Source organism: Aulostomus chinensis, chromosome 21 (assembly GCF_037954235.1).
Source record: "Aulostomus chinensis isolate RoL2024-O1b breed Wild chromosome 21, RoL_Achi_v1.0, whole genome shotgun sequence".
NCBI classification, from domain to species: Eukaryota; Metazoa; Chordata; class Actinopteri; order Syngnathiformes; family Aulostomidae; genus Aulostomus; species Aulostomus chinensis.
In genome coordinates this window covers 16531843-16553606 of record NC_141340.1, presented here as the reverse complement: position 1 = coordinate 16553606, position 21764 = coordinate 16531843, and the positions used below count along the sequence as shown (strand labels likewise).

The window sequence follows — 21764 nt, the reverse complement described above, 5'->3', positions numbered from 1 at the left end:
CTTAAAGCTCCAGCATGGCAATGGTCCTCAATACCAGGAGCGCCAAACTTTTCAGGTCAGAACCACCCCCTCACCACACCCCACTACTAAAAAAATGTGCCAGAGACGTGACCCCCCCCCCCACCACCACCACACACACACACACACACACACACACACACACACACACACACACACACACACACACACACACACACACACACACAATGCACCAATCGGCCTTCCCGAACCCAAAAATGTATCTAAAATTTGAACATTTCTTGTTGCTGCTTCACATTTAAAAACAACTACAGGCTATAACTTTTTAATATATTTTGATATCTGGAAATCATCTTGTGATCCCTCTGGGGGTCCCAAACCCAAATTTTGGAATCCTTTCAATGTATAAGTTTTGAGTTGTGTAGTTGTCAGTTTTCTCCTTTATTTCCAGACTTGTTTCTGCAGGGAAGGGGACCTTGTTGCAAAACGGGACATGGTAAACTCGTGTGTGTGTGTGTGTGTGTGTGTGTGTGTGTGTGTTTTGTAGCTGTCATCTAACCGGTATGTGTTATTTCCTCTTCAGGCATGTGCCAACACTGTCCCAAGAGGGGAGGAGGTCATTCCTCACCTGATCCTCTGTCAACACAGCGTTACCTCACCGCACGAGAATTTCTCCCACGTTATTATTATCACACACCATCAGACTTTCATTGAATTCAATCATTCATTCACCAGTGCTTCTCTTGCCTCTCTGCGCTGGCAAAAGCAAAAATCATACAGGGACAAATTTAGAACAGGGAACCAATCAATATTAAATATAATCTGAACATATCGATGTGGCACAAAGGCCAAGCTTAGAGAAGAAGAGCAACACAAGGAACAGATCTAAGGACTGCAGGAAGTCTAACACTGCTGCTGAGGAACAAAGAGCTAAATACCAGAATTGAGTATAACAATGATGTCACTGATAATCACAATTTTTCATTGTGCTTTGAAATATTATTTGTTACCTTGTGTCAAATCTACAACGGTCATGTGACCTATTTGTGCCCTTCATGTTTATCAGGTGAGAGACTGCACTGGACGGCAGGAGACAGACTTTACTTTTGTACGTTTTGGTCATCACTTCTTTATTTTTGATGCTGGTTGGTGGCCCACAGCTTAAAAACATTTATATTGCACCCATTTTGCCTCATAATTTCTAATGGCCGCCACAGTCTAATGTCGGCAGAGGAATATTCTTATCCCCCGATGGTGAGGCTGATTTAACTTGTAGCATTTGTACACACACACACACACACACACACACACACACACACACACACACACACACTCCCAGCTCAAGGCACTGTCGGCCAACAATCTGACCTTAACTCTGTTTAATGCACCAGAACAAGAAAAAAAAAATCGAAGAAAGGCTTTGGGACGCTAAGCCTCTGACAAAAGACCAGAATTTTTTCATGGCTTTCCTTGTTTGGTATTACAACACTTTGTAACCAGCCATCTTAGATAATCTAATTAAGACTTTACAATTCCAGTATCTGCGTTTTATGATTTACGTGCGTCCTTCAGTGGCCTCGGTGCTGCTCAGGAGCAACGAGACTCAGGTGGTGGTTCTAGATTTAGTGGTTTGACCTGGGACTCATCCACACACTGTTGAATCATCCTGGAGCAGGAAAGTAAATACCCCTCATTTCTTGCTCACAGCCTTTCAGGAAGGTAACAAATGCTTTTGAGGTCCAGGAAGGGAAATATCTCCATCTGCAGGATTTTAAAGGCGTTGCACTTCTCTCCGAATTTGGTGTTGGTGAGTTTTGTCAGACGTGTGTTATGAACATGACGTTTTTCATGGGTAAGCCAGTGATATCAGCTGCTGTTTCTGCATACGTGCTCTCTCTTTTAAGAATGACCCTTACTGAGATATTACAACTTTGTGTGGACTGAATCTTGCCGAGCAAACCTCGATAGTTCAAGCTGACATCTGATAATGGATAACAAGAAAACTATCTAGAAAAATCTGTATATGTAGAAAAAGGTAGGAAAGTAGAATTCATTTCCTTCCTGCGTATGAATACTGAGCCTGGAAATGTCGGTTGCCTGTACCAGGACTTCTAAGGCCCCCATACTGGCCTTTGGAACAAATGTAAATGGCTTCAACATGCCACCAGATTTTAGATCCAAGCTTGAATTTGCGCTGTATAATAATTAGCCTAGCAGCTGAGATGGCAGTGATTGTGAAGGTATTTTCTAGTTATTTCTTCATTCTTCCATGTTTTCTGTACTCGAGTAAAAGTACCCGCAATGTCAACATTTTCCCCTGTGGGTATTTCGGACTCTGGAAGCACATCTCGTCACTAGAGGGTGCTCATGGCCCAAAAACCAATGTGGCGTGATACCAGTTAGATTTATGATAAAATCCTTGATTGTTGAAGAATACAGTGATTCCAGGTTCATCAAGTTCTCCTTCACTGAACAACAGCCTACCTGTTTGGGGACTTAATATTGTGATTGTTTGGCTTCACCCTCCTCTGAGTCCGTCTCAAGAAATCGAGTTAAACAAAGGTCAGGGGGGACAAACATGCCTCGGGCCGGTGATGTCGAAGACGCCGCCGCGAATGAAGCACATGTAAAAGGAGCCCCAACTGAGTATTGAGTGCTGTACGTGCTCATACTTTTCATGTTCGTACTCTTCAGTTAGCCAACATTTCCAAAAATATCCTTTTTTTTTTTTTTTGCATCGGTCTGAAGTAACATTCTAATTTTCTGAGATACTGAATTTGGGATCTTCATTAGTTTATCAGTTATCAGAAATAAACACTTGGAATGTAGCAGTCGGTGTGGAATGAACGTGTACATGAAACCAGTTTCCCTCTTCTGAATGGAATTACTGAAATAAATCAACTTTCTCATGATGTTCTAATTCTATGACCAGCGCCTGGAACTGTTGCAGGTGGATTGCGGGGCCTTGTATTCGGGTTTGGCTTCACATAAACGTTGGTCAAAGTTTGCAAGCTGAACTTTATTAATTGCGGGGTGACGGATGCGCTGAAGTGAAACTCTCGCAGCCTGTAACAGCTCAGTTCACTTGTTTGGCGGTTGATGTGATGTCATTCGCCGTTGTCAATAATTCCCACTCTCCTGAAACGAAACATTTTCTCACCGCGCATTTTTCATCTGTATGTTTTTGGTCAAAACTTCATGACCCCGACGTGATTTGAACACGCAACCTTCTGATCTGGAGTCAGACGCGCTACCGTTGCGCCACGAGGTCACTGCGAAGCAAGAAAAAAAAATGGAATAGTACAAGTACACGTTACTCCTAAATTTCACGTCGTGCAATTCGTTGTGCTCAGCACGATCGATTTTAATGAGGCCGATACGCGAACTACATCGCCCCCCCCCCCCAGCGTTTATTCCATGTATTAATTAAATCATACAATGCCAAAACCAGATGTTAGATAGAAACGGTAGAAATTTGCCCCCCCCCCCTCGTGGGGTCATTGTCATCAGCTTCGCTATCAAAACGATGCTGTCGGTATCTCGGTCTGGAATCGGAGACAGTCCTGACGTAATTACAGCTTCCTGTTATCAATGTTAGACCTCTTCGAGTGAACTGGAAACATCTGCAATTCTGATATTTTGAAATTTCCCTTCTCCCTCATCAAATGTGATCGCAGATGTCCGGAATCTGAGTTGTGCCTGGGCGAAGTGACGTCAGGGTGTAATTGTGGAGATGGGAGCAGCAGGTGGAAAGAGGGATGCAGTTTTTCATTCTTCTTCTTCTTCTTCTTCTTATTATTATTATCATGATTGCTGTTCTAACACTCCACCTTGGCAATAAACCTGGAGGTGGAAGTTTGGTATTGATCAGACTGAACGACAGGTTGTTGAAATCGATGAGTCGCAGACAAACGCCAAAAACGCCAAAAGTCAAATTTCAGTCGACTGACACACAAAATGGGAACTCAGTGATCGCCTTTGTATTCAGAGTGAATGAGGACAAAAATAATGAACTAAATAATAAACATGGACCCTGAAGAGGGATGGAATGCCAGTGCTCCTCTCTTTACATACAGAAATACATCAGTTTGTTACAAACCCGTCTGTACTTCAATGACACGCTGAGTGCAGCCATTTCAGTGCGGCACGCAAACATAGACACAACAAAATGATTCAAAGGTTTTGACACGTATTCAGTCGGACATGTCGCCTCCACCCGGGTGGTGCCCACAGGAGGGTGGTGCCCACAGGAGGGTGTGCCCACAGGAGGGTGGAGTCCACAGGAGGGTGCTGCCCACAGGAGGGTGCTGCCCACAGGAGGGTGTGCCCACAGGAGGGTGGAGCCCACAGCAGGAGGGTGGAGCCCACAGGAGGGTGCTGCCCACAGGAGGGTGCTGCCCACAGGAGGGTGCTGCCCACAGGAGGGTGGAGCCCACAGCAGGAGGGTGGAGCCCACAGGAGGGTGCTGCCCACAGGAGGGTGTGCCCACAGGAGGGTGGAGCCCACAGCAGGAGGGTGGAGCCCACAGGAGGGTGTGCCCACAGGAGGGTGGTGCCCACAGGAGGTGAGCAGCAATCACGAACAGTGCTTGAAACCTGCGTGGCCACAAGAAAAACATCGGCACCGTAGGGACGAACAATGTGCACTGAAAATATGAATTCCTTGGTCAAGATAGAAAGAAAGAAAGAAAGAAAGAAAGAAAGAAAGAAAGAAAGAAAGAAACCCTGTTGATGCACGAGGAGGCTCCTTCTCTATCAGGCAGATCCTCCTGTCACAGTCCAGGGACAAAACCACGGCCTTGGAAAGCCCGCCGCTGTCCTCGCCTCATCCGCCGGTGAAAAGTTGTTGACGTGGTTGGAGCGACTCAGTGTGTCATGTGACGCGTCTGGTACGCCGCATCCCTCCGTCCCTGGCCAGCTGCGGGATTTGTCCTCACGTGCAACACTTTCAGACGGCATTTTCTGCTTCGGTGCCGGCGCTGACTTTATCAACTTCAACTCTAAGAACAGTGATGGTAGTCAAGCATATTTCTTGACGTATTTTGATGAACATGAACAGTGCAGTATTTTATCTTAGGTGCACCCCCCCCCCCCCAGTTCCGACCAAGTTCGGCCAGTGGATCGTCTGTTCCTCCAATTATTAAACACAATCAGGCAATCACAAAAAAAAAGAGCGAGGAATTCATTTATTTGTTTTTCTGGATGAACCAAATATCCACCCCCCCCAAAAAAAAAATCAATCAAGAAAAATCAGACGAGTATGCCATCAAACACAAAATAAGTAAAGTCTATGTTGTTTATTGGAATTTTGGAATTTGCAGTCTTATTTGGAATACAGTTTGAAAGGATATTTATAATGTTTGAAAACTTTACTCATGAAACCACAGCTTACCAAACCATGTGTTTCGTACGCCGCTACTCCAAACGGCCTGTGTAGGGATACCCCAACTGTCCACAGCACATGTGGGGCCTGGCAATCCTCTGCCTGAGGTTGGAGCAACTGCAACCTCCTCGGGGTGCCGGGTGCTGGTTAAAGTCCTGTCACCCATCGGGTTGAGGAGGTTCAGGAAGAGCATGTGGCGCCGGAGCAGCTGACGCTTATCCAGCGTGTCATTCACCCCTCTAAAAACCTACATGGTACGTCCACCATTTTACACCAAGGTGTGGACAATAATCCAGTCCTTCTTACCGTATAAATCTAGGGTGTGGAATGATGAAATATCAATAGTCAAGAGTAGGCAGTACTTTCCTGACGGCGTCTGACGTACTCAGACATGGATCACGTGACAAATATTTACATAAAACCCTTCAGTGTTTTCATTTATTTATTTGACAAGCAGCAGGATCATGTCTGTCACCTCATTTTTCTTTACACTTTGAAAGTAGATACAATAGTCAGTATACCAGTTTTATTACAATATTTTTCCTAACTTCAGTACATTTAACAAAGAAAGAAAAATAAACACACAACTGCAAACGTGATAAAAGAATGCATGTTTTTTGATGTGTGGCCACCAATGAGTCATCGGTGTCACAACTCTTTAATTATTTTGTTTTTTTTTGTCCTTTATTTTCGGTTGCCTAGTACTTTTATCAGCGCTTTCCTCATGATCAGCTACAGGCATTTTCTTTTAGTTGTTTTGACGCACATGTGCGTGGCACTGGTGAGGTTGTAAACAGCTTAAAATCAGAAGGGTGGGTGGGTGTTAGGAGGAGGACCTCATGGGTGGTGGCGTCATCAAGCTGTCTCACGCGACACGGTGACCATTCTTTTTTTTTTTCTTTTTTTGAAGATGGAGGCACCAGTCCTGCTTTAATCACGGTGTGCGTTCGCAACAGAGAACGACAGTCCCAAAAAAAAAAAAAAAAAAAAAAAAAAAAAAAAAACCTAAGTGGATGAATGAATCTGTTCTGTCATGGTTGTTGTTTTTTTTTGTTTTTGTTTTTGTTTTTTTCCCCTCCTGTTTTAAACCAGTATCTGCCAGTCAGTCAGACAGGTGAGTGTTTGTTGGTAGGCGCTCCCTGACGCGGCTACGCCGTCTACGCCACGTAGCTGTACTCATCTGCAGAGGTCTGGCTTCGCTCAATGTACTGCTTGTCAATGAGCACCTCGATGCACTTCTTGATCATGCCGATGCTGGGGTTGAACCTGGCTTTGGACTGATTGATTACCTGCAACACAAGAACCAGTGATTATTCTGGAATGCTGCGACACAAACCTGCTCTTAGACTTACACATTCACCAGCTTGAGCTTCAAAAACAAAACCAAAAAAAAAACCATCAACGGGAGAGACTTGACGCTGGCGATGTGGTGAATCAACCCACTCCAAATGCTTTTATACATTTACATGCTTCAAACAGGTACGTCCTCAATCTCTTCAAGTAACGGCAGGACGGCATTCTGTTCCCGCACTGTAAAAATTGTTACGTACTGTTAAAAAACAAAACAAAACAAAACATCGCTTTGCTGTTTTATCAAATGACATAAAACCGCTTCTACCGGGCCAAATGATCGAAACCTAATGGAATTTAAAAATGAGGTCAGTGACATTTCTGCTTGTTGCACTGGCAGCAAGAAGGCTGCATCAACCATATACAATACTTTCATGTCAACGCTACACAAAACTTTAATGTATTTCATGTTTGATTTTACAAGCGGCTTCAAGAATCAGCGCTCGTTTAGCGACTCAGGGACGCTCTTGTTGTGTAGCTGCTTTTCCACAGCTGGAGCGGAGGTCATTCCTGACATCATCCGCTTATTATAGGACCGTTACCTCACCGAGGAACTCACTGCTCAAATACAAAGCACAAGAGGGTCTTTGAATTGAATCATTTACCCACGGGCTCAGTTTCTTGTGTCCTCTGGCCTCGTTCCAGCCTCTGAGAACCTTTCTCGTGGTTAAAATTATACCAGAAATTCATGTAAATATGAACAATTTTGATGTGAATCTCTCTGAAATCTCCTCAGTGGGGAGCTTCCTGCCAATCTGAGTAGCATTAATGCACACACAACTTCAACCCACCTCCTGAATGAGGGCATTGTGTCGGAGCACCTTGCGGGCCTTCATGATTCTCACTATAGCAGCTTGTAAATACATCTTCCTGTCCTCGTCTACGGCGCTCCTCGTCTGCTCCATCTCCTAAATATCAGACAACACGGGGCAGTGTGAAGATTTCAACATCGATTGTGCCATCCTCCCTAAAACAACAGTTGGGGCAAAGCATTGGGTGCGCGTCTGACCTGCGGCGTGTCTTTCTGCATTGATGTTGTGATCTTGAACTTTGTCCTTTTACTGGTGAAACTCATGTTTAGCGAAAAAGTGGACTCCGCTTCAATGTCCTCCTGTGGGTAGAGGCATGAGAATATGACTTGCTGACGAAGGAGCTGGTTCAAGCTGACGCAAGGGCAACCAAACTTTGCAGGAGAGCGGCTCTGACGACACAACACATCAAACCTTGAAGTAGACTGGCGGCAGAAGACCGCACAGGGTGCCACTGCAGCGACAATAAGCGCTTGCTCAAAAAAAACAAATGAGAGATGGTGCCTGGTGTGGTGAATCCCCATTTCTGCTCTGCCCTTCACACAGTCAGATCAGAATTTGACACAAAAACATGATCCATCCTGACTTTTAAAACAATTCAGGCCTGGGCCCGGTCACAGTGTGGGGCATATTTTCTTAGCACACACTTTTTTTTGTTTTACTAACTAGTTGATTATAAGGAATTGGCCTTGACAGTCAACAAATCTCAATCCAAAAGAGCACTCGGGGATTCAGCGAGACTGGAGCTTCACATGATGAGAGTGTTGCCCACAAATCTGCACATTACTGAGTTATAAACTCAATATCGGAGGAAACAACTTGTTAAATTAGTGCAATAAAGATATAATTCAGCTCTGGGGGGGGAGGGGAAGGGCAAAGTATACCCAATAAAACGGCCGCTGAGTTTATGTATGAAAATAACCCATGAAAGCCGAGTAGTGGGAGGGAACAATATCCAGTAGTTACCAAAACAGATAGCACAGCGCATGTTTTATCCACCCAACACACCGGCAGACACAAACGTGTCCGTGGCTCAAGCTGTTTTGCAACAATGATCAAGCTCTCAGTTGAAAACTCATAGAACCTTTTGTGAGTCGTGGTTGAGCATCTTCACGTCCAAAAGGGACTTGATGGTCTTCTGCAGCTCCTTCTCGTTCATCTGGGTGCCGTCCTGCAGCTCCTTATAGGACACTATTTGGCTGTTGTTAAAGGCCAGCAGTACAGCCATCTGATAGGTGGTCACCATGGCAACGTAGGGCTTGGACAGGTAGTTCATCTTCACCTCACCTGTTTGGTGAGGAGCGCACACAGTATACGTCTGTACAGTTGAACCAACTACAGTGGCTTGCCATTTTGTTTGTGACTGGTATTCTGATTGATGGAATCTGTTCAGGTACAGTCACAGTTTGAGATTCTGGCTCAAAAGGCTGCATTCTTTGTAAAAGATGTGAGAGTCCGGCTGACATATCCATAGTTACCTGTGCAGAGATAGTGGAGCCAGGTCAACTTCCTCCCACTGAAGTGCTGATTGTAGAACAACTCAAACTGTGCAGGAAAGTAAAACCAGGTTTCACTCATAAATGGGCTCCTGGAAAGAATGCTTGGGGTTGAAAATCACCTGTGCTCTCCTGCATCTTACCATTTGAACACTCTTCTCTAGTTCTTGAGGGATGGCGAAAGTGGAGGAGGGGACATGTGTGAGAGGCCAGGCTCCAGCCTGCAATCATATGGTGCACAACAATCCATTACACATTCAAACTGAAAAGGGGGGGGGGGGGCAGAGATTGGGGGCCGTCAATGAGGTAAAAGGCACCAAGTGCAGCGCTAAACTCTGAACAAAGCAACGTCCAAAAGAACAACAACAAGGAATACAAGCCAGAACATATTTTTTCTGCTATTCTACAGTGATAAGGCCCCCAACTTCAAAGGTTGTTGTTTTTTTCCATGCCCATGTCCTACCACTCAACCAAGTTTTATGAAGTTGGGCCAAATATTTTTTCTATGGTATGCAACAGATGTGGGTAAAAAAATCTTAACGTCCTTGGCAAATGCAATAACCGAGAGTGCTCATAAAAGCTCTCAGTAGCTGGACGTATCTGATGTTATTGAAGAGGTAATAGTCCGTATAATCAGAAGAGTACAAATACGTTTTGTTGGTCTTATGAGGCCAGTGTGACATCAATGTGAAGCCAGAGCAGAGCCCAGACTGCAGAGAGGTCAGTAAATGTTCCACATAAACCACAGACTGCTGCTTCTGGAAATACACTCAAGTCAATCTGGGGGATGGAATGATGAGATGAGTCAGGGGTTCCCGAACTTTTCAGCTCAGGACCACCAGTATGAAGGATCAAGGGAACCGGACTTGCAACACCCACTATGGAGCATGAGGCGTACAAACACTGCACACAAGCACACAGGCCTCTCCACACATAACCAATTTAAAAATGAATTTAAAATTCTTCTTTTAATAGTTGTTATAACACTATTTTTTTTTTAATCTTTAGAAACTATTTACACTTTTTGAATAATTTTTCCATACTCTTGCATTTATTTCTGGAAATCACATAGCAGCCCCCACCTGTGTCTTCCAACCCCTCGGGGGGGGGGGGGGGGTCCAGACCCCTTATTAAGGGGACTCTTGAGCTTGAGATAAATCATTTCTTTAAAGAAAAAAAAAAAAGACAAACAAAACAAAACAAACATATTTATACGTAATCTTATTTTGTTAAAGTGAGTGAGGAAAATCCCTCCGTAGTACAGATTTGTACTTCAGGAAAAGGTGCTTCGGACTTTTCCTTTTCTTTGACCGGCTTCCTGCCAGAAAATGTTATGAAATAAGGTCCAGGTTGAAAAATACCAAAACGCACCTTTAATGTGTCGTTTCATCTGAATTTCCTCAGGGCTCAATTTTCTTCTCTTTTCAGGAGCTGACAGAATTGCCTACGCTGGTATTTCTTGATAAGATGCTGTTTGTCAATGGTTGGTGTAACAGGGAGTCATAATACTGATCTCATGTGATATCAAAGAGCCTCAAGCACATGTCCGTCAACCTCTTAGCCCTAATAATGGGAACAAAGAACGCCAGTTCACTTGAAGACACTCTAACAGAGAAAACCCCAGATTCTAAATGTAGCTTCCCCTGGTTTAAAACAGAGGGAGCGCAACCTCACGTACTAAATATATGTTTTCATGACATTTAGTAGCAGCTTTTAGAACTTACAGAATCATGAGCGTGGGCAGAGAGGCTGCTTATTGATAATGTAAAACTTTTATGACATGTAGATCATCCGCTAACTTAAGAGTGGCTGATTTAAAAACCCTCCATGACTTGGGCTCAATAAATGCAACACTTCCTTCATGAGACTTTTGGAATCTGATCATTGTCTCTTTGTGAAATGACCAAGCCAGCGCTTGCAGCATGGATTCTCACCTGTAGTACGTATATCTGGAAGCTGATACCGAGGTCCACCACCATCTCCTGTGTCTTGATGAAATTGTTGAACTTGTTGTTGAGGTCGGCGCTCACACTCATGTCTGTGTACATTCTGTGGAGTTTGCTCGTGAACTCGTAGCCACAAGCTTGCTGTGGGGATGAGAAAACCAAGCGGGTTTGCGCAAGTAGGAAGAGTGGAAGAAAAGAGAGGGAGAGGGCAAAGATGAACTGTTTATGTGTTTCAAGATATGAGAAAAAGACATCACATGAAAAAGGAATGCCAAAGTTTTCACACGCAAGTGCTCACACACACACACACACACACACACACTTTTAGCCCTGATTGAACTGTTAGAAGAAGCAGGTATATTGTCTCATCTATACATCAAATTAAGACGATTCATCATTTACACACGGGTACAGGATTTCAGATAACATGTCATTTTAATAACAGCTATTAGTATAGTGGCAATTAAAAATGGACTTTGAGCTAGCAGATGTCTGTCTGGGCAACTGAAAAAATAAATCTTCACCCTGACCCCCGCTAGAGGACGCTGAACAAGACAAGGCAAGGACAAGACGCTGCAATATGTGAACAAAAATACATCCCAGTTCATTGTTTTCTTTGTCTTTTGAAGTAGCACTTCCAGGGGAAGACTATTTTTGGACATAAAGCTCCAGTCTTGTACATGGTGTTGTTTGACGCGTAAGTTCTTGTGTGTGTTTTGTTCATACATAGCATGGAGACAAGACAGATTGTGGGACCCCCCATATTGTGGAATCCACAACAATAATAAAAAAAAAAAAACCTGATTCAAGGCAGCAAGCTGTGAGGTGTGAATGTAGACTATAGCGACTGAAAGCTTTGATGTGGCCTGCACTTGACTAAGCATGCTAGCTGAGCTACAGACACTGGACATCTTTAGATGAGGCCCTGGCATTGACAAACACCGACCAGTCAGCTTTGGACTTACCTTTAGTTTGTTGATCATAGCTTCTTCTGAGTCCATTGACAATGATAAACCGTGTATTAACCGCTTTGCTAGCATTCTGGCATAAAACTGCAGAAACGAGAGAAAAAAACAGACTTGACAACTGCTTCGTGAGGATGAATAGCTTTGTAAGGATGAAAGGGCAAATGCTTGTTTTAAAGGTGAGTATTTTGGGACTACTGAGGATACTAAATATGGACGCACAATGATGTTATTTTTATTTCCATAACCACTTTAATCTTAAAACCTACCCTCCAAGTCCAAGCTCAGAGAAATAAAAGATGAAAGTGATACATTTGTGTAAAATTCCTGCGCAAGTTCAGGTCACCTTTTGAAAGATGTCTTTGTCGTCTATGTACTTGAACACTGTGATGAAGCTTGTCAGCTTGTCCTCCACCTCATTCTCTGTCATTCCCTTTGCAGACTTCTTCAGCAGATTGTCACAGTATTTTGCCAGCTGAGTAAAGAGAGGAGGGATATGACCTGGTCAGGGCACTAATTACAAAACTCTGTGTGTGTGTGTGTGTGTGTGTGTGTGTGTGTGTGTGTGTGTGTGTGTGTGTGTGTGTGTGTGTGTGTGTGTGTGTGTGTGTTTTCACCAGTTCAGGGGCTTTACAGATGGACTTGGGCTCCCTGAAGTTCACCACAGATGTCAAAGCCTGAGAAAGAGAAACAGCAGAGAACACTTTCAGTTGGGCTAAAACATCTGTGCCTGATTTCAATTTGAACACTAAGTTTTACAGATACTTAAAGCGTACTAGGAAAGGTGAAGTCTACCAATAAGTGATAGCCATATCATTGTGGTGTATATTACCTTATCCAGTGCACTCATGAAGTGCTGATCTCCATTTAGGACTGTGTTAATGAGCTGAACAAATTTACTGTGTACTTCCAGCACTGACTCCACAAACAGGGTTGGCATCTTGAGGAGTCAGAGAAAAAAGATGAATTCATTCTAGTATGGAGATGAGACGATATTTACAGCAGTTGAAAATAGACAACCTGTCCACTTCCAGAAACTGGGCTACTACAGACGGGATGCTACAACTTCTCCGGCGTACGGTATTATAGTAATGATCCCAAAACACCTCTGACTTATTAAAATCAATGTCAAGGACACAGTGCATAACATTTGTCTCCCCCTTCAGGAATTGAGAGTAACAACAACAACACCACTTGGAGGTTAATATCGTTATGTCATCGGTATCAGCGGATATCGGCCATTATGCCATTATTTTGTGTTTTATGTTTGTCCATCCATCAGCCTTTTCTAATTCATGTGATGTCTCTGGAACACCTTGATGGAATTTCTTCAAATTTGTCTCCAGTGTCCACTGGAACTAAAGGATTAATTGGAATGATTTTGGTGGTCCAAGCTCAAAGGTCCCGTCAACTCACAACGATGTAAAATCTTGGACCGCCTTGAGGGAATTTTTTTCAAACACAAAATTATACTGAGACTGAGGAACGACACACACACACACACACAAAAAAAAGGTGAGAACTGCTAAAATTCACATTGTTCACATGCTGTTTCAGTATGTACAAATGTGAAGACCATATCATCTAATTTTTACACAGACCATATCAATATTAGTCAAGGTAAGTTGAAAATATTGGTGTGATGGTAAAAATCCAATATTGTGCACTCTGGGGGTTGTAATTATGTATCCATTGTTGAGTGCCCAGTGTGGTGTGTGTCATATCAGGTAAACTCAGGTAAGACTTTCGCTGATGCTGAGTTGGCGCTAGGGTTGTTTTATTAATCTGACATATTGTTTATTTTTTCAATGTCACATTAGACACAAGTTTATAAACTAGAGAGAGATCTACCTGGTCGTGATGACTTTAATCAGTATTAAGTTCAACTTTTCTGACAAGGGTTTAAATGTAGGTGGCTTCCATTTACACGTGAAAGATGTGTGCTGTAGATTTAAGTCTACAAGAAGCAGGAATGTATTCCCACCCTTTATAAGTATTAAAAACAGGACTTCAGCAAACAACCAAAACTGTGTGTAGAAGCACAGGCATGCATGTGCTCTAGACTAACATTGTGCTGGACTTCTTACGTTTTCCTGAGAGAGGTTACTGGTGCCCCGGATGCCCTCATTGTGGATATGGACCTGCAGTTCCTGGATCATGTGAGGCAAACCATTGGACACAGCCCGCAACAAGGTATACATGTTGGCCATGTCTGGATAAAGCAAAATGAGAAAAATTGTGATCAAATTATTTAACATTATATGTTACGGGTGGGGCGGCACAGTGGCTCAGTAGTTAGCACTGTCGCCTCACAGCAAGAAAGTTCCGGGTTCGAGCCCTGGACTTCTCTGTGTGGAGTCTCCATGTTCTCCCTGTTCCTGTGTGGGTTCTCTCTGGTACTCCAGCTTCCTCCCACAGTCCAAAGACATCAAGAGGGGACGAGGCTGATTGATACTCTAAATTGACCGTAGGTGTGACTGTGAGTGTGAATGGTTGTCTGTCTCTATGTGTTGGTCCTGCGATGGACTGGTGACCTGTCCAGGGTGAACCCCGCCTCTCGCTAGAAGTCAGCTGGGACAGGCTCCAGTACCCCCCCACCCCCACCCTTAACAGATAAGTGGAATAGAAAATGGAGTGATGGGTGGATGGATGGATGGATGTTATGGGTGAATAAGTGCTTTCACTGCTTGATAACAAAGATACAATAACTTTGTATGTTCACATTGGGGGCACAAGCATTCAGATCTACCTTCTCTCTTCTCCTGCCGAATGATGTTCTGGCACTCCCCATGGAGGAACTGCAGATGATCTGCCACCATCCTCTGCTGGCATTCATGGATGACTTTGGCATAGGAGCTGGGGTGCAGGTACTTCCGACATCTAACCTCTTCATCTTTCAACCGCCCCAAAACCTGGAGGAAGAGAAAGGTTGTGTCATGTAAGATTTTCAAGTTAAACACAACAAAATCAAAGTTTTAAATGTGTATATATACTGGAATTAAGGCCTCTGACACATAGCGAAGTTGCAGCATCCATGACAGTCCCATGTCTACATGTAGTGAAGAATTTGAGAGAATTTTTGAAAAGTAAGAAGAACATTTTCTTAAAATGGATGTATCACTGTTTTGACATGATTGCAGAGAATAATTTCCATTTGAAAGTGTGTCCAATCATTTCATATCCTCTTCCTCTTCTTACACACACACACACACACACACACACACACACACACACACACACACACACACACACACACACACACACGCGCCCCTCAGGGATGACATGCCCGTGTGGTATAACTAAAAAAAGGAGCAAAGAAAATATGCCTCCCAACAGCTGGGCTATATTAGCAACATGACTGAGACTGTACAAGCCGCCGGGGACTGCATTGTACTATTTCCTCATATCACATAACAATCTTTGTTTTACTCTGGAAGCAAAAGGACAGGCCAGGATGGCGAACCACACTGCATTAATGACAAGTCAAACTTTTATGATGATCCTGTTTACAAGGAGGAGAAATGAGGATGAGAGAATTCTGATTATTGACAGACCAAATGAGTGAATGGTCCCAGTGGCAGAAATTACCCTGGGATGTGTGGGCTCAGCTTTAGCGTGTTTATGGTAGAACTAATACTCAGATTGAAACTCTTATGTCATCAAACGGGCATCACTCACACACACACACACACACACACACACACACACACACACACACACACACACACACACACACACACACACACACACACACACACACACACACACACACAAGGCGAAACGTCTTCACTTACAGAAGGTGAGTCCAGTTGCCTATTTTGATCATTTTTAAGAATTACGATGACCTGGATGACTGAGAATATTCACAAATACACACACAGTTCACACACACAAATACACGTTGGCCCAGGGTGAATCTATCATTTGAATGTTACTGTCCACACCGATAAACATGTAATCATCTCTGGCAAGATCCACAGTGTTAATCGGCTGACACCCAACACAAACTACAAGAAAAGCAGCTGTCCTTTTACTGTTTTTATACATGCACGCAACACACACACACACACACACACACGCGCGTGCGCACGCATGATCTGCATGTCGGTCTTACCTTCTCCATATACTGAGAACAGTTGGATTCTTGCAGTAGATTGGAGGCTTCCTGGTTGTAATACTCGCCCGTTTTTGTCAGAAATCGCCCTTCGAATATATCCTGATAAAACTGAAAGAGAAATTGGCCCATATGATTTAGCATACAAAGACATCTGTAGGTTGACAAGAAGACCTGCTGTACAACTTGTGGATAATGCATAGCAGTAAGAGAACATTGCTCATTAATCTGGGTGTGCTCAAGGGCCCGACTGATTAACCTTCTCTTAAGAAGACTCTCTTGAGGTCTTCGGAATCAAATCAAAATCAAGCCATCAAAAGCAGGTATTGTGTCTTTTTTATCTGAAAAATGTAAAAAAAAATTCCCTCGGCCGAAATATCGGTTTACAGAGTTTTTTATTCCCTAACATTGAAATCGGCATCGGCCCCAAAAAAATCCATATCGGTCCGGCCTTTGTGTGCTCTGACAAATAAAAACAAACTGAAGTATAATCAGTAGGAATATAAACAAACTAATCAAACCATGAAAGCTATTAAATCTGTGGCATGTCAACAACAATTAAATGAATAATCTGGGAATTTGACACACGATGCGAGCAACTCCAATCCTCACTTTTAGTGGAAACTTCTTCTTGTACTGTTCAACATGAACAAAGGAGTTGATGACCCCGTGGATGACTTTCTGGTTGGGGTTCTCACCGCACCGATCACTGTAACACACGAGGAAGCTGGAGTTAACAATGACCCTTCCAAAGCATGTCTGCACAAGAAAGGGTTAACAGCTTGTTTTTTGTTTTTCCTAGGCTTAGGTTCAACCACGAGGCTCAGTTCATCGAGATATTTTTCACTGCTGGAAATTAGGAACTTCAACGATGACGATCAAACATCAAGATTAAGGCTGATCGTGTTTGGAGAAAAATTAAGAGTCGAAATTAATTGGATTTATTTTGATTGATACTGCAATTACAATATCAATCAATCAATCATTCGAACTTTATTTATAAAGTGCTTTTCATATATAACAATATAACTTGCAATATCTTTGGGAATGGTATTTCTTACATAATTCTCAGTAAAAATGAATGCCAGAGCATCCCTGCAGCATCCCGATACCTAACAAATAAATTGTGGGGTATTTTTCTGGCAAACATTTGCAGGTCATATTGGGACTTCAACATCATTTTAACTCGCAGTTTAATCTCTAAAACTGCAGAAAGCCACCAATATTCATGACGTATTTTGACAGTTACAGACAAATTTAAAGAATCAAATCATAACCAGCAGCTCGGATTGTGTGAGAAACGTACTTTTTGATTTCATTCAGCAACATCCGGATCAGGACGGCTTCGAGAGGCTCGATCATTAGCTTCCTCCACATATCTAGTGCCAACTGCAGAGACAAACAAAAATGAAAATCACGGTAAAAAAAAATTAGCATCGAAGCATAGACAACCGTAATCCAACCCCGGCCAGCACTTGCTTCATAACATGGATTAAATATGGACAGGTCAGTAGCTGCAGACTTTACAAAAAGAGAATGAACCATGACCGATGTAGATTTATGTTCCATGATAAATCCTATCGTAAACAATCATATCATATTGTTTTTAAAAGCCTATATTGTACAGGTTTTGAAATGGAGGAAATGTAATCACCAGTTATTTGACATAAATATGCGTGGATTTAAGTACTCATACATTCTGTTCTCACCTCCGAACAGAAGTCAAAATAAGAAAACATTGCTGTTGATCAGAATATTCAAGAAACTGCTAAATGAGGATGAAAATGTGTCTTTGGAATAGTACATAACAGAATAAGGCCCAGTGTTTTCTGTGTCTACTGTCTTGCCTTTTACAGACTTTGAATTAGGCTTAAGAGGAACACATAATTTTGAGAAACATGCTTATTTGCCATCTTCCCCAGCGCCAGATAAAAAGATAGTCATCCTTATCTCTGCTGGGCATGCAGCAGGCATTATAGAGCAGAGACCAGCCGACTGCTAATAAGCTAAGCACATGAATGGTAGGAGATGGGTAGGTTAGCAAATGCACTTTTCTCAAAAACAGTCTTTTTGCCTACATGGATAACTGGGGTTACCTCCGGCCTCTAGATACTTCATCACAGATAATCTCTCGACTATGCAAGGAATACAATTTTTAGGTGTGGCTGTGCAGGAGAAAAATCTAAATATCGGACAGCACCTCTCCAATCTCCATGAGAGGCTCATTCATATCCACTCCCCCGTAGCCGTACTGTAGGTCTGCTTCTGTGAGTTTGTTCTTCTTGATGAACTGAGTGTTGAGATACCTGCACAGAGGAGGGGTTGGGATGTGGAGTGGGAAAGATGTGAATATTATCTACATCTGAGGAGTTGAAGCAGGTGTCGTTTAATGTCTACGGTGAGCACGTGCTTGGAATTTTGATACGACAACAACGCGTGTGCCACATTTGGGTTCATTCACTAGTAAAGGCCGTGAAAAATAATCATGGATACTCTGGCTCAAGGGTCTCTCACTTTTAAGCATCAAGTTAAATCTTTTTGTAAATTAATCTTTAATTCATGACTGTCGTAAAAAACACCAGTGTTTATGACATACTTTGGAAACAAACACCTGACACCCGAGTAGAGAATTTGACAAAAAAACAAAACAAAAAACTGAATTTAACACTAAGTTGTTGACAAAATTCTGAAAATGTGACGATAGCCTCACCTCATCAAAACACCAGCCCTTCATATTCATGCCACTAATCACAGCAGAACGGACTGATACATGAGCAGAGCTAATTCTAGAAACGTACAATGCTCCAGCTCAATCACCTACGAGTACAACGCCCACAGTTTGCATTAGGCATGAGTAATAATAACTTGATACAATATATAGGGTAGTTTTTCAGCACTGAGCGCTTTATTAATTTTTTTTTATTATTTCCCTGCTAATTCTTGCATGTGTTCAGTGCAACTAAATCACTGAAAATGATTGAAGAAGACGTGGAATAAGAGAGCAGGGGGACAGCCATCAAACAGACCTGAGACAAACACTGTTTAATGGCTGCCATCCACTCCATCGGCTGACTCAGCCCAGCTCAGATAACTTATAGCATCCACAGTTGTGCCGTTTGCCTCTACTGGCAGTAAAGCAATGAAACGTGATTTCTGTCGCTTTGAGGGTTAAATGACTGCGAACAAAACCAGCTAAATCTTAGTCCTTATCAGTTGGTGCTTGAAGGTGTTTTGATTCTCTTGGCACTTCCAAGTCCAACCGCCACTGTGTGATTAGTGACTGACAGGATGCAATTACATTCACAAAGACTTCAATCAAGGACAACGAATAGGCCTCTTCTACACCAAAAAAAAACAGAACACCACTAGAGCCTTGAGCCTGACTTTCTCTTTCACTCTCACAATGACATAATAAATTACAAGAAGGCATATGTATGCGCAGACCAGGGTGTCTGGTGGGAAGTGAACATAAAAATACTTCTGAATGCACTCCAAGGGAGTATTGATTTAGTATGAATCAGGACACACCAAATGCCCACTGGCACCTCATACTTCGTATTTCAAGGTACTGAAGCTTGTAACAAAATGATACTCGCGTAAGTACCCTGACACTAAGCCTATTCAAACAAAAGCTTTAATCATTTTGAAGTAACAAATGAAGGCAGAACATTCAATAAGAGATAAGAGTGCACAAAACGTTTTGGTTTTTTTTTAATTCAGTTTGAGAGCAAATAGAAACTAATGGTGCCAAAAACAAAAGCATTACCTGTACAAGCAGTCCATGTAGTCAGCTCCTTTGCTGTACTCGTCCCAGTATCTGTGGTACATTACTAAAACCTTCTCCTCTGATTCCAGGACTTTCTGCAAATACAGAAAATACATGAGAGATTGTTATAGAGCGATAAAAAAGTATTCTTTACATATGCATTTACCATTCACTGGAAGACGGTTGTGAAGTCCTACCTTGTACAATTGCCGCACATGATTCTCTAGAAACACCTTGGTTTCTGTGTATAATCTTTCACCTAAAGGCTCTGGGTATGCAACACACAAGGCATAAATGTCACTGTTGTCAAAGTTCAGGATTTAAAGATGTAAAATGCATGTAAAATGTTGTCCGAGAAAGTTATTATAAAATATGTAATACATTGTGATATGTATTTTATACACAGGTAGTGTGCATTATTAGACACTGTACTTTGCTCAGTGCTTCTCTGGAATTGAATTCTTACTTTCAACTGGACTCAATCATGCTTAATAACAAATTTCCCACTGAGCTGGCAAAGGATACGAGAACCGGTCATTCCATGTGGCTCTCTCCACGTAATCAAGCATTACAACAGCCTTGATTGTCGTTAGTAACTTGTTCCATGTCTCGTCGAAATCCACCACCCGTGGCTTCAAGGACATTGTAAACTTTCTCCTCTTTCCTGACAGTGAGAAAAGAGATTAAAGATGGAATACTTTAATTGTCTTAAAATTGTTTAAAGCAAAAGCTGTGCTCCAGTCAGACCGGATAATTTCTTGGTGGACGCTGAGCAATTGTAATGCTGGCAAACAATTTAGAAGTTAATTATGAAGCTTTTGATAACTTAGCACATTGTTATTACAACACTGAGACTCTTAGTTTCATAATTTATTCTAAAAAATGAACAGTATAACAATTTGCAAAAAGCCTAGACAATGACATTGGTTCTAAAAGTATTTATTTTATACAGGAGACAGAAAACTAAATTAAAGCCCATTAACAGGAATTAAATTAACACCAATTCAAGTCAACTGCTCGCATCACAACGATGGAAACAGGTGAGGTAAAGCTTCAGCTAGCTGTCGTTCATAGTGTAACTGAGACATGAGGCGAGGATGTGACGTACATTCATACACACAATTATATTAATATTCTAAGAATTTTAGATCAACTGAGGGTAAACAGATAATCTGAGATAGAACAGGGAGAAACAAGGCCGTGTGCTGTTCATCAATAATACCAGTTGAATTCACGTCTAAACACATTGCAACATCACCAAGCATAGTTTCAGTTTCTAATTCTATTTACCACTCGCCGACATAAGTTGTACAAATGGGGGGTGTTGCCATTACTTTATATGCAGACATAATAATGATAGCTAAGTTAAGGTTACCTAGCGGAATGCCAATCCCAAAATAGGGTGGCTAGCTAACAAGCTAACCTAGCATGCTACTTCTCCCTTCACCTCAGTCCAATTTTTAAAGCATCAGCTAGCAGCTAGTTTGCTAGCAAGAAGCTACCGAGAGCTCAGCTATCGCTAGCCAGTGGTCATCTCCTATGCAATGTTCCCACACTAGCAGTGACAGCTCGGTAAAACATGGTGCTGTTGTTAGACATAAGAGGGTGCTGAGGGCAAGCGTAGACTTTTGAATAGTACGTACCTCTGTACAGTATTTCCTTATTATAAAACTCAAGTTTCTCCGCTGTCACAGGCTTGATGTGTCTTACTTACAGGTCTTCTTCTGCTTCTTCTCCTTCCTCTTCTTCGAAATTTTGTTGGCGGTTGGCAAACATCAAATTTGTGCTTTACCACCACCAGCTGGTATGGCGTGTGGATCCGAATGTCGTTTCTTCTTGTAAATATGATACTAAATAATTATTCGAAAGCACCTCCTGAACTCTGTTGCATGATGTCTATTATATCAAATTGTATTTTTATCTTTTCGAGGTTTTGAATCAGACGCATTCTCTCTGC

At 42.4% G+C, this 21764-nt stretch overlaps 1 protein-coding gene and 1 non-coding gene across 4 annotated transcripts; both read right to left on the bottom strand.

The window, feature by feature from the left end:
• Positions 1-3178: 3178 nt before the first annotated feature.
• Positions 3179-3250, bottom strand: trnaw-cca (transfer RNA tryptophan (anticodon CCA)). The gene has a single exon. It is a non-coding gene; the product is annotated as a tRNA-Trp (tRNA).
• A 1227-nt stretch (positions 3251-4477) lies between these two features.
• cul2 (cullin 2) lies at positions 4478-21560 on the bottom strand. 3 transcript variants are annotated; one of them, XR_015110953.1, is made up of 22 exons: positions 21451-21560; positions 20333-20471; positions 20005-20107; positions 19808-19902; positions 18242-18347; positions 17348-17430; positions 16654-16750; positions 16042-16152; positions 14677-14839; positions 14015-14139; positions 12760-12867; positions 12545-12604; positions 12274-12402; positions 11928-12014; positions 10951-11103; positions 9160-9237; positions 8999-9065; positions 8605-8807; positions 7721-7822; positions 7503-7619; positions 5371-6650; positions 4478-4978 (listed from the first exon to the last, which is right to left on the bottom strand). XR_015110953.1 is itself a non-coding variant. In XM_086191746.1 (21 exons), the coding sequence occupies exons 2-21, from the start codon at positions 20449-20451 to the stop codon at positions 6519-6521; spliced, it is 2238 nt and encodes a 745-aa protein (XP_086047872.1). In that variant the 5' UTR covers positions 20452-20471; positions 21451-21560; the 3' UTR covers positions 5313-6518. The 3 variants fall into 3 exon arrangements, 1 of the variants encoding a protein (XP_086047872.1); XR_015110954.1 differs by having other exon boundaries at positions 4482-4923; XM_086191746.1 differs by lacking the exon at positions 4478-4978 and having other exon boundaries at positions 5313-6650.
• Between the last annotated feature and the right edge of the window lie 204 nt (positions 21561-21764).

Coding starts and splice junctions, on each gene's coding strand:
- cul2 (XM_086191746.1), bottom strand. CDS start 20,451: ATGTCCTTGAAGCCACGGGTGGTGGATTTCGACGAGACATGGAACAAG. Junction 16,751..17,347: donor TTGCTGAATGAAATCAAAAA/GTACGTTTCTCA, acceptor CGTGTGTTACAG/TGATCGGTGCGGTGAGAACC. Junction 9,238..10,950: donor TCCAGATATACGTACTACAG/GTGAGAATCCAT, acceptor ATATGATTGCAG/GCTGGAGCCTGGCCTCTCAC.